The sequence below is a fragment of the Passer domesticus genome, chromosome 20 (assembly GCF_036417665.1).
Source record: "Passer domesticus isolate bPasDom1 chromosome 20, bPasDom1.hap1, whole genome shotgun sequence".
Classification (NCBI taxonomy): Eukaryota; Metazoa; Chordata; class Aves; order Passeriformes; family Passeridae; genus Passer; species Passer domesticus.
The window spans coordinates 7,222,745-7,235,992 of NC_087493.1; the positions used below are offsets into that span (position 1 = coordinate 7,222,745).

The following is a 13,248-nucleotide window of genomic DNA, read 5'->3' on the forward strand; positions in this document are numbered from 1 at the left end:
CCTGTGTATTCCCTTCTCTAGCTCAGGTGATGCCGAGGGCCTGGAATAGGATCCCCAGAGCCAGCAACACCAGAGCAGCCCTGCTGTGTGCCAGCATCAAGGCAACAGTTTTTGGTCCCTAGGCTAGAGCCACAACTCTGCACCATCTTATAGCAGGAGCTGGAAACACTGGAGTCCAAAGCTGGACTACTACTACTACTACTACTATTACTACTACTACTACTACTATTAATAATAATAATAATAATAATAAATTCTGATGGTTAAGTTCAGACTTCCTAAGGCACATTTTGCCTTGGTTGTCTGCAGCCTTACACATCATCAGTGCCTGCTGGTAGAAGGAACCTTGGGCATGTTTTGAAGGCTTTACCTTTTTACTTGTCAAAAGGCTTTATAAATCACATTAACTGGCCCTTAAAGGCAGAGTGTCCATTTGACAAGACTTTTAAATTATCTTAAAGATAAAAAATCTTCACAGGGAAATTTGTAAGAAATGTGTACATCTGGTCCCAGTCCTTTAGAAAACTGTAAGGAGATGAAATTATGAAATTCCTCATGCTAAGGAATACTTTTGTGACAAAGCACCCCAAAATGATCATACACTTTATATAAATATTGTCCCACAAGAATCATTTGAGCCAAATGGCCTCTATTCAGCAAAGCTCTCATCAGCTGCAGTGTGTCCATGTGTACACAGAAACACCACAGTCTAATGCAGCATCTGCACATTGCACTCCCTTTGTCAGTGGGAGCAGCTCCGACAATATTTAATATGGAAAACAATTTCATCCAGTGCTGGTGAATCCTTTCTAGTAAAAATTTCACAGCATAATGCTGGCAACTAATCAGTCAGGAGTGAAGTTATTCTGGTCTCCTCAGCACCAGTAGTTTTAATGAGTATTTGGGAGAAGGAATCATGTTCATATCCTGAAAAGAGACACAGACCACATGGAAGTAGAATACAGAAGCAAAAAGTAATTGTTGTCATTACTTTTGCTTGCACACCAACCTGTGTTGCACACCACGACCGTATTAGTCACCACCAGCTCTTTCTTTCTCTATGATACAGGCATCTGTGGTTGTTGTTAGTAGTAAAAGTACAAATGTTTTACTGGTTTTAATGGTTTGTTTGGAAAATAAAAGGACCCTCTGTCATCTCAGAGGGGTGTACACCAGTAGCAGCCACAGCTTGGTGTGGGCTACACCTTTGATACAGAGTCCTGAGACTACAAAATCAATATAGGTTTAATTTCAGGTAGAGTTCCTCTGGAGAAAAGGCTTTGTGCCATGCACTGCAATCCTCAGCACGAATGTTTTCCCAAAGTATCCGATCCACTCATCTTCCTCTGCAAGTGCATCTCTAATTGTCAAACACTCCGGAGGCTAAACTGGAAGTTACTGTGGGGGCTGTGCTTGCTCTCCAGTACTCTGGAGGGAAAGGGAGGTTAAACACACAGGTTTTAATGCTCAGGGAAAGTGCAAGGACCGGGTATGTGATGGACAAGGTTTATCTATCATGGATTCAGGAGAGGAGAGGGCATGCGTGGGAAGAAAGGGAAGGGAGAGGAAGAGAAGGGGAGGGGAGAAGAAAAGGAAAAGGAAAAGGAAAAGGAAAAGGAAAAGGAAAAGGAAAAGGAAAAGGAAAAGGAAAAGGAAAAGGAAAAGGAAAAGGAAAAGGAAAAGGAAAAGGAAAAGGAAAAGGAAAAGGAAAAGGAAAAGGAAAAGGAAAAGGAAAAGGAAAAGAAAAGGGAAAGGGAAAGGGAAAGGGAAAGGGAAAGGGAAAGGGAAAGGGAAAGGGAAAGGAAAGGGAAAGGGAAAGGGAAAGGGAAAGGGAAAGGGAAAGGGAAAGGAAAAGGAAAAGGAAAAGGAAAAGGAAAAGGAAAAGGAAAAGGAAAAGGAAAAGGAAAAGGAAAAGGAAAAGGAAAAGGAAAAGGAAAAGGAAAAGGAAAAGGAAAAGGAAAAGGAAAAGGAAAAGGAAAAGGAAAAGGAAAAGGAAAAGGAAAAAAAAAAGCCAAATCAGAATTGCATGCAATATATGTAAAGATAATGATAAATGGCTACTGAAAACCAAACTGCTTTGCCAGTTTGGGCTATTTGATGTGCTAGTGAGATACTAGTGGTAGCAATAAAAAGGAGTGAAGTAGAGAGCACTTGAGCAAGCAGAAGTGCTGGGGCTGTAAGGGAATTTTGCCTTTTAAAGGACCAAGTTTCCCACTGTCTGGCCATCTAGATTGCAATTAACAGTAACAGCAATATCACCAGAACAACCTCACTGCTCCCATTAGCCAGACAGGGAGCTCCTTGCTGCTCAGGAGCCTGCCCAAGGCAACCACTCATGGGTTTGCTCATGGACTGTGTCTGCTCACTGCCACAAAACTCTTTGCTCTCTGACCTGTCACTCCACAGGCATGTTCATGTCACTGCATGAGCAGGGAGAGGGAGGAAAGGAGGGAAATAAATTGACTTAAACATATGAAAAGGTCTACAAAAAGAAGCCGTCAAAGATGTGAACAAAATTAGACTGGAGAAGATGGCTAACATGGTAATTTATTCTGGCTAGATCGCTTCAAAAGGATGAGTCTGTTATTCATTAGAAAGCAAGAGAGAGTGGTTATGAACTGGAATCATGACATCAATTAGTTTCCCCATTAGTGGTGATTGGGATAGCTGGCCAACCCCATGCAAATGAATACATGCAAGGAATTTCTTATGTCAATTTAGTATTACAGACTAATGTAATTGTTAACCTTGGTACTTCACATCCATTTTTAGAGCTTAATGAATCAACTGTCTAATTTGTCAATGTTGATTAAAAGATGAAAGAAATGGGAATATTTTTATACGGGAAAGAAATTGCTTTTGAAAAAATAGAACTGATCCCCTTTGTGTATGTAAAATCAAGCATGGAAATACTGAATAAAGCAGAGTTTTTGAATCAGATGTGCTTCTGGTCCCAGTCCAGCTGCACAATCATTGAAATATGCTTAAAATGTAAGAGTGAAGCACAAGTTTAAGTATTTTACTAAAAAAAGATAAGTCTAACTTATGCTTCCAATCAACCAGACTGGAATCTTTGATTAGATTCCTTAGATCTTTGATTGAATCAGGATTTAAATCAATGCCAGGCAAAAACCAGAGATAAAACTGGCTGTAAAATAAAATATGTTCTGTTGTGCTTAAAGTCAAACTTTTTAAAAGCTCACAGTTGATGAAAAAATATTTTAATTTCAATTCTCACTGTAAAACCAGTATGCTTCTGATGATGGTTTTGCATATGAGATAACCAATTTCCATGAAACACTTCTCCTCTTTTGGAAAACCAGAGGAGTCAGAGGAGGGGTGGTCTGGGATGGAGCCTGCAGTCCTTGTGTCCTTTCAAGCACCAAAAAAATCAGAGCAGTTAAGAATGAGTTCCTCAACCCCAACGAGACCCTGGGGAGCATTTGGCTCCATTTATGAAGAGGATTAAAAAAAAATAAAAAGTGCTAACAATGTGGAGAACATTTAGGCATGTTGCCAAAGGACATGATACTCATCATGCACATTCTTTGGAGACTCCTGGATGGCTTTCAGATCAAAAACCATCAACCATTTTGTTATTTCTGTAGGAGAATAACAGTTCTCTGGAGGTTTCTCTGTGAATCCCTCATTGAATTTAAAGCATGGTTCACCAGGAAATGAATCAATATAAAAGCCCAGCAGGTTTATGATCATAACTCTGCTTACCTGTCTGCGGAGCAGCCTTTCAGCAGAAGGGGAGTGTGCCTGCTGGGAGACCTGGGGCTTGCTCTCCCCCACCAAATGGTCTTGAGCTCTTACGTGGTGGAAGTGGTCCTTTGGGATTTGCAGCAGGGAGCTGGTGTCTGCCGGCTGCGACTGCACCGATGCCTTTGAACCTTGCAAGGGGGAGGAGAGGCAGAAATGGGACATGTTCATCCAAGGGTGGTGTCCCAACCCCAGTGACCTCCCAGGGAAAACTGCTCTGCTGCACCTCGGATCAGACAGGCACAGTGACACCACTGAATTCAGCAGCTGGCTCTCCAGAACTGGGAAAAAAACTCCCATCTACTAATAAATTACTCCAGCATTGTCTATTATTTCATTTTTCTTGGCATCTTCCCCTGATACAACTGGGACTAGCTCCTGTTGAGAACAGAAGAAAAGGAACTACAAGTTCGTCTGAACTGGCAATTCCTCTATCTCTTCTTTTAGGCCAATAAATACACAGGCAGTCTCACTTCTGAGCTCTGCAAACATCTGACTTCGAAGGGCTCTAGAAGGTGTCCCCATGCCCGAACCTGCATGGAGACCAGCTGCTGGAATCTCCAAAACAGCATGCACACACTGGAAAGGAAGTGAGAGGGAAGAGCACCTGGCAGCTCTCAAGGCTGGTTTTACAAAGCCTCCCAGAAGAAGGAAACACATACTATCCATCCCCTTCCTGACCCTTCATAGTTGTTGGCTACTACTTCTAAAAGGTTTGAAACTCTGTGTGCTCCCCTCACACACAGGCTCAATATTTTTCAAAACAATTCATTTAATCTGGACCGCATCCCAGAGAATCTCATTTGTCCTGGAATCTTTCCCAGAGCAACAGCCCCATTACCAAGGAGTATTCAAACAAATGCCTCCTGCAAGTGCCAGTGTTTCTGACAACAAAACCTTCTCAGCTTGAAATATTATGGCTTGGTTGTGGTGATTTATTAGAGGCGCCTGGCACCTCTTGCTGTCTTCACTGCACTCTATAATATTACAAACTGTAAACAGGTGGTGGTGACTTCCCCCACTCTGGAAAGCAGTGACATTGTAGGTGGAAGAGGACAGTAATACGTCAGAGTCTGGGGGCTTTACACACCTCCCAGCACTCTGGCCTGCTTAAGATGATTGGAATTTCACCAGCAGGAGAAAAACACAAAAGGTTTAATTGCTTATGGTGGTTATAAGGCATCAGCTTTACCTCTCCAAAGTATTTGTGCTACACCTCAGTGGAACAGTAGTTCCTGTGGATTTACAAGGGTGCAATGCCTGTCCCCAGAAAGCCAGGGCTGTTGAATAGGACTATTCATGTTCTCCAAATTGAAACTGGGAAGTGAAATTTTGAAAAAGAAGGGACTCATAAATTACCCAGTCCCTTGCTGATGTAGTTTTTGTTCGAGACAGTGCGAATACATTCATATTGAGGGTCAACAGTGAAGCACTGGAAATTCCCTCTGCAGCAAACATGATTCTTTCGTGTGGTCAGGAATTTCTTTACTGTTACAGAGACCCATAAATTCTCGCTCAACTGAAGGTGAGATTTGCTATTTCTTTCAATGGGATTTTAGCTGCACCATTAGCATTATGTGTAAACAGGTTCTTCAAAACATCACTCTTGACCTTGAAAATTGTGTATTGTGGCAGAGATTTCTCACAACACCAGATTCATCTTCCTTCCTTGTGCCCACATTTTTTTTTGCTTCTGTTCAACAGTTGCTATTCATCCAAATTCTTATTACTATGCAAATTTCAACATCTTATATCTAAGCTGTTCAAATCTCCTACCATTTTGAACATTGCTGAAATTATGTTTTGCTTAGAGGCTTTCAAATGGCAATGCTTGTAAAAAATTCCTTGTCTTATTGGTGACAAATTTCTACAATGATGGCATGTACAGACAAATTAAAGGTGGCTCCATTCATTTCCCAGCCCCAGGTAACCCCTGGCAGGCAGAAGAACTGGGGGCACAGGGACAAGCCCTGGGAGGCAGCTGCAAGCACAGGGACAGAGGTGCAGGCAGGGAGAGCCCTCCCTGTACCTAAGAATATCTCTGAATTTAGCTCCAAGACATATATCCCAACAATGCACACTGGGAAGAGCAATTCCACACTCTCTAATTTCCCCATTCATCTCACACCAACATGTCTCTCAATTCAGCACATTTATGTTCATTTTACAGGCATTTAGAGACACCTTCTTCCCATCTTTCATAGATGCTCCCAGACAGAGCTTTCGAACAGGTAATGCTGCAAAAAACAGACAGGAGGAAATATTTCCCTGAGTGGGAATTCTCCCCTGGGGCCCGGTGGGACAGATGGAGCCCAGGCTGTAGGGACTGTAACCTTAGGGAACCAGGCAGGAGACAATCAGTATTGAACCAGGCCATTGTCACATTGCCAAAAAATTCTGAGGAAAGGAGTTATCTTAAACAGGGCTTTGTAAATTGTGGAGGGTCTTTGCAAGCTGTGTCTTTTCACAGCCATTCCACAGGTCTAAACACACAAGTGGAAACCAGTGGCAATTTTCTCCTTCCTGCTGAGGAGCTTAGAAAACCACAACTGTTGCTCTGTTGGAAAATCCTAGTCTTGTCCCAGCTGAAGGACGTGTACCTGACTGGGACTTGTGATGTGCCGGTTTCCTGTTGCCCAGGGAGGCAGGGCAGGGGCTGGAGTAGGGCGGCTGGAACATGTAGCTGTCGTTTGGCAAGGAGTGGGTGCGTCCCACCGAGGGCTTCCTCACGCTCAGCAGGTCCTTGCTGGGGGACAGGGTCAGCGCGTTGTCCTTGGAGCGGGGATCAGCCTGAGGGGAAGAAAAGTGTGAGGCAGGCAGGCGTGGGAGGATGGGAAAGAGGAGAAGTACCCAGAAAGGCGGGCGACAGCTATTGCAACCAGGATGGCACGATGGGCATGCACAGGGTGCACGAATGGATCTATCGGGGAGCCATCCCCCTTCGCTGGGGTTGTCAATAAACTCTCACACAATGGACCACAGAAACAGGAAGCCACAACGCAGGAATGAACCATGACTATTTCAGAGAAATGCAAAGAAGGCATCATGCCTCAAGGCCAGCAAAGGTCACATGCTTGGCAGAACTTTGACCCTCTCTAGGTGCCCTCATCAGCAAGGCAGGCTTTTGCAAAGGTGAGTAGTTTCCACTTCTGACAATAAAAGAAAGAAAAACAAACAAAAGAAACCCAACCCAAATGCAAAAACTGGTTTATAAAAAATATTTTCTGTTCTGGCTCACAGCACAATTTTATTGGATTTTCCTCTCACGTAATGAATAACTAAACCTATTTTATTGAAAAGGATATCTAAACCTACTGCTTCAGGGTGAAAGCCATTCTCTAATTAGAAGGGATCTAATGCAAGCAAGGGTTATTGTATATATGTTGACTGTGGAATTTTTACAGCCAAAGAGACTCTTGGAATGGGCAGCCCCAGAGGCAATATTGAGTGGATTCAGATCTGATTTCATAAGGAAATATCTTCATCCCAGAAATGTTCTTGGGTGTTATTGTCTTGGAGAGTATTCAAAAAATGGAAGCAAAATCATCTTTCCAGTGTATTTCTAATGAAACAATTATTTAATTGTTAAAATGTCTCAAGTGAAAAACACAGGAGTAAGTTTATGCCACTGTAGTCTATTACAGTTTTTGGCTGATCATTCTTATGAGATCTTTAGATCTTATTTTCTGAAAACTTTTCCCTTTACTCAGTGCATTACAGGTTTTCTGGAATCAACACAGATTTTTTTTGATCCAAATTTTATCCTTCAGTCATTAAAACCAAAATTTCACTATGGCATTTATTTGCACAAGAAACAGGATGAGATTAAAAGGAATTAGCAAAAAGAAAAAAAAAAAGAGAAAAAAGAAAATATGGGGAAGAGAAAAAGAAAAGGAGATCACCAATGCAAATTTAATGAACAAAACAGGTCTGCACTGCCACGCAGCATTTGTTTCAGTCCTTGGGAAACTGCTGGTTTGGACAGAGCTTGGACACAGACTAGATAAGGGAGACTGCAATCTCCTGATACAGCTAGGGCAAGGAGTGCAAAACCTGTGCTGGTGAAGCTGGGAGTTTGGCTTTGGGAACCTCTCTGTCCCTCCCTGCCTTCCCCTTCTACCCACTTCATGCTGTTTTGCTGTCATACTGCTGAGCTTAAAGCAGAAAAGGTGGCCTGAAACCTGAGATCTCAAACTCAGACCCATTTGAATCTGAACATGAGAACTTGGATTTGAGACCCCATCCAAATCCAACCTTTGGTGAACCTTTAGGTTCATTGGCCAGATCCAGTATAGGTTATTTCCACTTTTGGATCATCTTGGGGGAAATCTTATGAATGAAATTCATGAAAAACATTGAAAATGGATGCAAAATTATCTTCCCAGATCAGGCTACAGAGCAGTGGGAGCACATGACTTTTTGGTTCAGTGGTACTTTAGAAAAACATGTTGTTTTGTCTTGACTGAAAATCAAATCCAAGTTTTCCTTGAACCTAAAAAAACCCACAAAAAGCCAACCAGAAAACAAACCCCAAAACAATACAAAACCAAAACCCAAACCAACCAACCAACCAAACAAAAAAACTCAATTCAAATATTTTTCAACTAAAGCCACATCTAAATGAAGTGTAAAAATATTGCATTTAGAAGAGATTTCAATGAATGCTTGCAGTTTTTCTGGGGTTTGGGCAACTGTTGTGACCAAAAACTTTTTTGGTAGTGACAAAAATTCACAAAACCCTGTGTTCTACACAGTTTTGCTTTTTTTTTGGAGAGGGGAGAAAAAACATCTTTCCTGGCTGTACCTTTGAGACTTTGCAGTGCTGTCAAACAAGGTTGTCTAATCTGACTCAAAACTATGAGGGTTTCTCCTCTGTCCAACTCTCCATACTAATTTTGAAACAAAAACCTCGTACAAGAAGTAAAACAGAGTTTACAAAATCTTTTGCACAGGATGCCATGAAGCATGATGGGAAATATTGTCACGGTTTAAGAGATTTTTCTCAAATAAGTGCTAATTAGGATGACAGTCAACTAATATGGCAGAAAATTTATGAGCAACACAAACATCCAAAGGTAGGTACATGAACAACAACAAAGGAAACAAGAATGATTTAAAATTTTGGGAAAGGAGTTATGTCTGTTGTACAGCAGAAAAAAGCACTTGACTGCTACACAGCTAAAAATGTCTAATGTTTCAAAGAGGAGATGGTGAAGGCAGGGTTCAAAATACTGGTTATGTCAGTCAAAAAAACACTGAATAGTCTTTTTTTTTTTTTTCCAGCATAGTGAGTGCTAGAAAGAATTTACAAAACAAGTATCATCTTGGAGAGATCCCCATTTGATATTTGTAAAAGAAACAGTCTGGCACCAATCATGCAAAAAGCCTTGGGGTGCCTGTGTTCATAATGACAAAAATCGAGTCCAAACTGAAGTGCTGGGGCTGACCCTTCAGCAGAGGACATGGGTCATTAGCTCATGGGTGTCTCTTCACACAACATCACTGATTTGTTTCAGATGGGGAGGAAATTTGATGCTTTCCAAAGCCTTTTTTTTTTTTTACTACTTATTTTACTTGTAGAAAACACATTGTTTATACTTAAGACACTAAAAGAAAAATTGAAATAACCACTCATTCCTCACAAGGAGCCAAGACTGTGGACAGGAGTGACAAAAGCCAGGACCTAATGGCATTGAGGACAGCATCCTGTTCAGGGAAGGGGTTGGTGCTATTTGGGAAGGGGCTGGAAATGCCATTAGGCAGGTGCAGAGAGGTGGGAGCAGTATTTCGAACCCTGTAAACATCAGACTACACAGCGACCAGTGTATGTACATTGCTTTCCAGAGCATTAAGTAAGTGTGTGTTAATGTCATCAGGAAAAGAGTCATCCGTCAGAGCTAAGGACCAGGACTTTTCAGAGAGAATATCTGACGTCAGAGACAGAGCCTCCATCTCAGCTAGAGGGATCTAAAGGGAGAAATGATTAAACATAAGAAACCAGGACACAAGTCTTTTGGAAAACAAAATTAAAGAAAAGAAAAAAAAGTATCATAATCTAAATACTTCTAGACACTAAAGCAATATCCTTGCAGTGGGAGAAGCTACATCATACACATTGTTACCAGGGACAGAACATTAAAGAAATTAAATATAATGAAGAAATTTAAAAAGGAGTGGGACATTCATACTTTAGTGCTTACCAAGGATCTGGCAGGGAGTTTAAAACCATACACTAATGCTAGCATTGTATTTTGCTGTTCTTCTGTCTACATGAAGAGGCAAAAGTAACACTGCTCTAATAATAGAGAGATTAATTCTCTTGGCTATGATCAAATACACGACGTTTCAAGATCTGATTTCTCTGAAGTTGTTCCCCCTCAGTAACCATCCTGGTTTCTAAGATAAACTTTTTGAGTCTCCAAAGATTCCCCAACAACAAAACCATATTTTCAGGTGGGGTATGGAGTGTGCCTTTCCCTGTGCCCTAGGGAGGCTGCAGGGACCACAACCCACACCCCACAATAGGCAGGTGGGACCACAATTCACTTCCTCACAGAAAAAAAGGCACAGGGAGAAACTTAAAGCTTTATTTTGGTCAGCAAACACCTTCCTGGTGCTTCCAGCTCATTTTGGCTGGCTATAGAGCATCCAGTGACACAATAATTGACCTATTAAAACAGCCAACTGTGTTTTTCAGCCCCCAAATGCCCCTCAGGCCTGGCCCCAGCTGTTGCCTCTGGCACTGAGAAATCCTGACTTGGGAGTCAGCTCTGCACAGCCACGCTCCTGTTTTCATGTATCTTGCACAAACAGATCCCCACTGAAGAATTCAAACAATCTATGAATGTCCTTATCAAATCACTGATGAAACTCTCTCCCTAGACACAGAGGTCTTTTTATAGGAAATGTGAAGATGTCACTTCAGATTTTGGAGGAAGAAGAGAGAGAAAAGGGGCATCTTCCCCAGAGCAGCAGCTCTGCTGCCAGGCACTGTAAGAGGGGTGTCTGCCCTGCAGCAGGCTCAGTTGTCCCCAAATCCCCTCCCTGGATACCAGGAATGGCATTTCACCAGGTGATGTCCAAACCCAGCTCACGCTCACAGGGCCTGCCTGCCTTAAGTAAGTCCCAGGTGCTTCCTTTTCATTTCTCACTGCGCATTTTTTTTGCCATCCTCTATGCTTGAAAAGTCTTTCATCAGCTATAAATCTTCCAGGAGAAAGCAGAGAGGCCCAGATGTCTTGCACTGAAGCTGTCGAAGGACTGGGTTTTCTCACTCTTAGAAATGGCAGCCACGGGATGGAACAAACCCAGCGATGAGTGAGCCTGGAGAGGCTCAAAATTCAGCTGAGATAAGTAAGAGGGTCGGACTCCTCTCATCTAACCTTGGCTTTGATATCTCTTCTAGCACACTTATCTGCTGGCAATGGATAAGAGAGATGATTTGGAGCCCCTGAATTAATATGGGGCTCCCTAAAAGGCATCACTGTGAAGGCTGCCAGCCTAAGGACAGGAATCCCTAAGAGGGACCCAACCAGGGCCAGGAAAAAGCTGAGCAGGAACGTGGTGGACTCCAGAAGTTCCTGCCTGCTGGAGCTGCCCTGCTGGGAGCTGCAATTAATCAGGTTGCTTTCAGCAAGTCCCAGCACTGCTCTAAATTCCTGAGTTGCCTGAGAACATGACAAATGGTGTGAACAGAAGAGCCAAAATGTAAACAAAACATCACCCCACTTCAGCCTTCCCAAACCCAAAATTGAGTTTGAAGCCGTCAAAACATTTTGTTGGAAACATCCAACTGATTTAGACCAGTTTTAATTATAGACAAGGGGGAGGGAAAAAGCTTGAATTTTATAATAAAAAGCCATTGCAAACTGGAATGCTATATTTTTTCATTACAGAATTGTCAAAACAAACCCCTTTCTTTTTTTTTTTTTTTGCTGCAGCAGCACTTTCTGGTGAAAAATGTTGTGACAAAAAATTTGCAACCAGCTCTCAGTGAGTTTCCTACTGACCCTCTGTCTTCCCTGCCAAAGCTTCTGTCTCTATTCCTCTGGCAATTATTAGAGACAACCATTTCCTATAGCTTAATAGACTCTAGGATGCAATGTGGAGCAATCAGAGGGAGACATGTAATCCTGCTATATAAAGATCTGCAGTAGGATTTCATTTTACCTAAGCTTGTTCCTTTCCTCTAATGAACCATCAAAAGTTGGGTAATTTAGAGTGTCAGCGAGCTCATAAACAAGCACAGTTTTAACAAGAAGACTTCTGCTATTTTTAGCTGGGGGGAGGGGGGCAGGAATAGATCAAGAAATATGGAATTTGCTCAATTCCAACTGCAGCAAAAAATAGGTGTGCTTGAATGATTATTATGGTCACTGCTGTGTTTTAGGGGAAATATTTGCTCTAAAGAATAACACACTTTAAAAAGTAGGTATTTTATTCTAGGAAGTGAATAGACTAATTTTAAACAAGCACTGTCTGCTTGAGAAAGCACTGGAGCACAGTTACCTCTGTGCATCATTAAGGGCTGCCTCCCCTCCTAAATTCACTAGATCAGAGATGAGGATCTAGTTTACACTGACCCATTTGCAAGAAGGCTCTTTAGGAAAACCCTTCAAAACTGGATTTTCACGCAGTACAAGTAGGCACAGAACACATTTGATGAACCCCAGCAGCTCAGGCTCTGCTCTAAGAAAAGCTCACACTGCAGGCTCTGCAGACATGCCCTGACATTGCTGTGGAGCCCTGCTTAGGAGCAGAAAGCCAAATATAAGAACCCCACTGAAGGATGGAAATGGAATTTTGTGCATTTCCTCTCTAACATCCATAAACTGTAAATCCCAATGAAAAATTTCTTACTGTATTGACAAGGGAAAGTCCAAGCATATTCTCTTCCTCTTGCATTGATTTACAACATCATCTACTCCCACAGAAAAAGCCAAAGTGACTTATGCTTCCAAATCCCTGTGACTGCATTACATAAAGAACTTTAACTTGCTATTAAAGGTCTCAGTCAAATTGAGTTTTGATGGAGACTTTGCAGAAAATTAGGAATATTAACCTGGTTCTCAGAGTTGTAATATTCGGGAGCTGGGAGGGCATAATGATGGCACACAGAGCCTGACAGGTTGTCCATCAGCTTCAGCTCTCCTTCCAGAGATTCCTGGATCAGCAGTGATATGGTATCAAACAAGTGCCTTTCCTGGGAAGGGTGGTGTGTAGCATGCAGAGAGAGAAGGAGCAAGCCAAAAAGAGAGGAGGAAAAAGGCGAGGGACAGAAACAGAGAGAAAAAAAGACAGCATATCAAACCCAATGAACAAAATGAGGGAAAAAAAATAGAAGGGGGAAAAAAAGGTGGAAACATTCAAGGAGAACAGCAGTAACAGGAACAATGGGACAGGAGAAAAGGAGAGAGAACAGTGCAGTAATATCACGGTGAGCAGAGACAGCTTTCCCAGACACTACAAGAGATGTTGTGATGG

General features: G+C 42.1%; 1 protein-coding gene across 20 annotated transcripts in view; it reads right to left on the reverse strand.

Annotated features, from left to right (window-relative positions):
- The window catches only part of CACNA1G (calcium voltage-gated channel subunit alpha1 G), a 146,278-nt gene that overhangs the window by 4,919 nt on the left and 128,111 nt on the right, over positions 1 to 13,248 (reverse strand). For 16 of the 20 annotated variants that reach the window (XM_064395827.1, XM_064395830.1, XM_064395824.1 and 13 more), the window contains 4 exons: positions 12,827 to 12,967; positions 9,598 to 9,732; positions 6,366 to 6,555; positions 3,727 to 3,896 (listed from right to left, as the gene is read on the reverse strand). In XM_064395827.1, coding sequence (XP_064251897.1) covers positions 3,727 to 3,896; positions 6,366 to 6,555; positions 9,598 to 9,732; positions 12,827 to 12,967 — 636 coding nt within the window. The remainder of the gene's footprint in view (positions 1 to 3,726; positions 3,897 to 6,365; positions 6,556 to 9,597; positions 9,733 to 12,826; positions 12,968 to 13,248) is intronic. The other 4 variants (XM_064395831.1, XM_064395825.1, XM_064395833.1 and 1 more) reach the window with 2 other exon arrangements.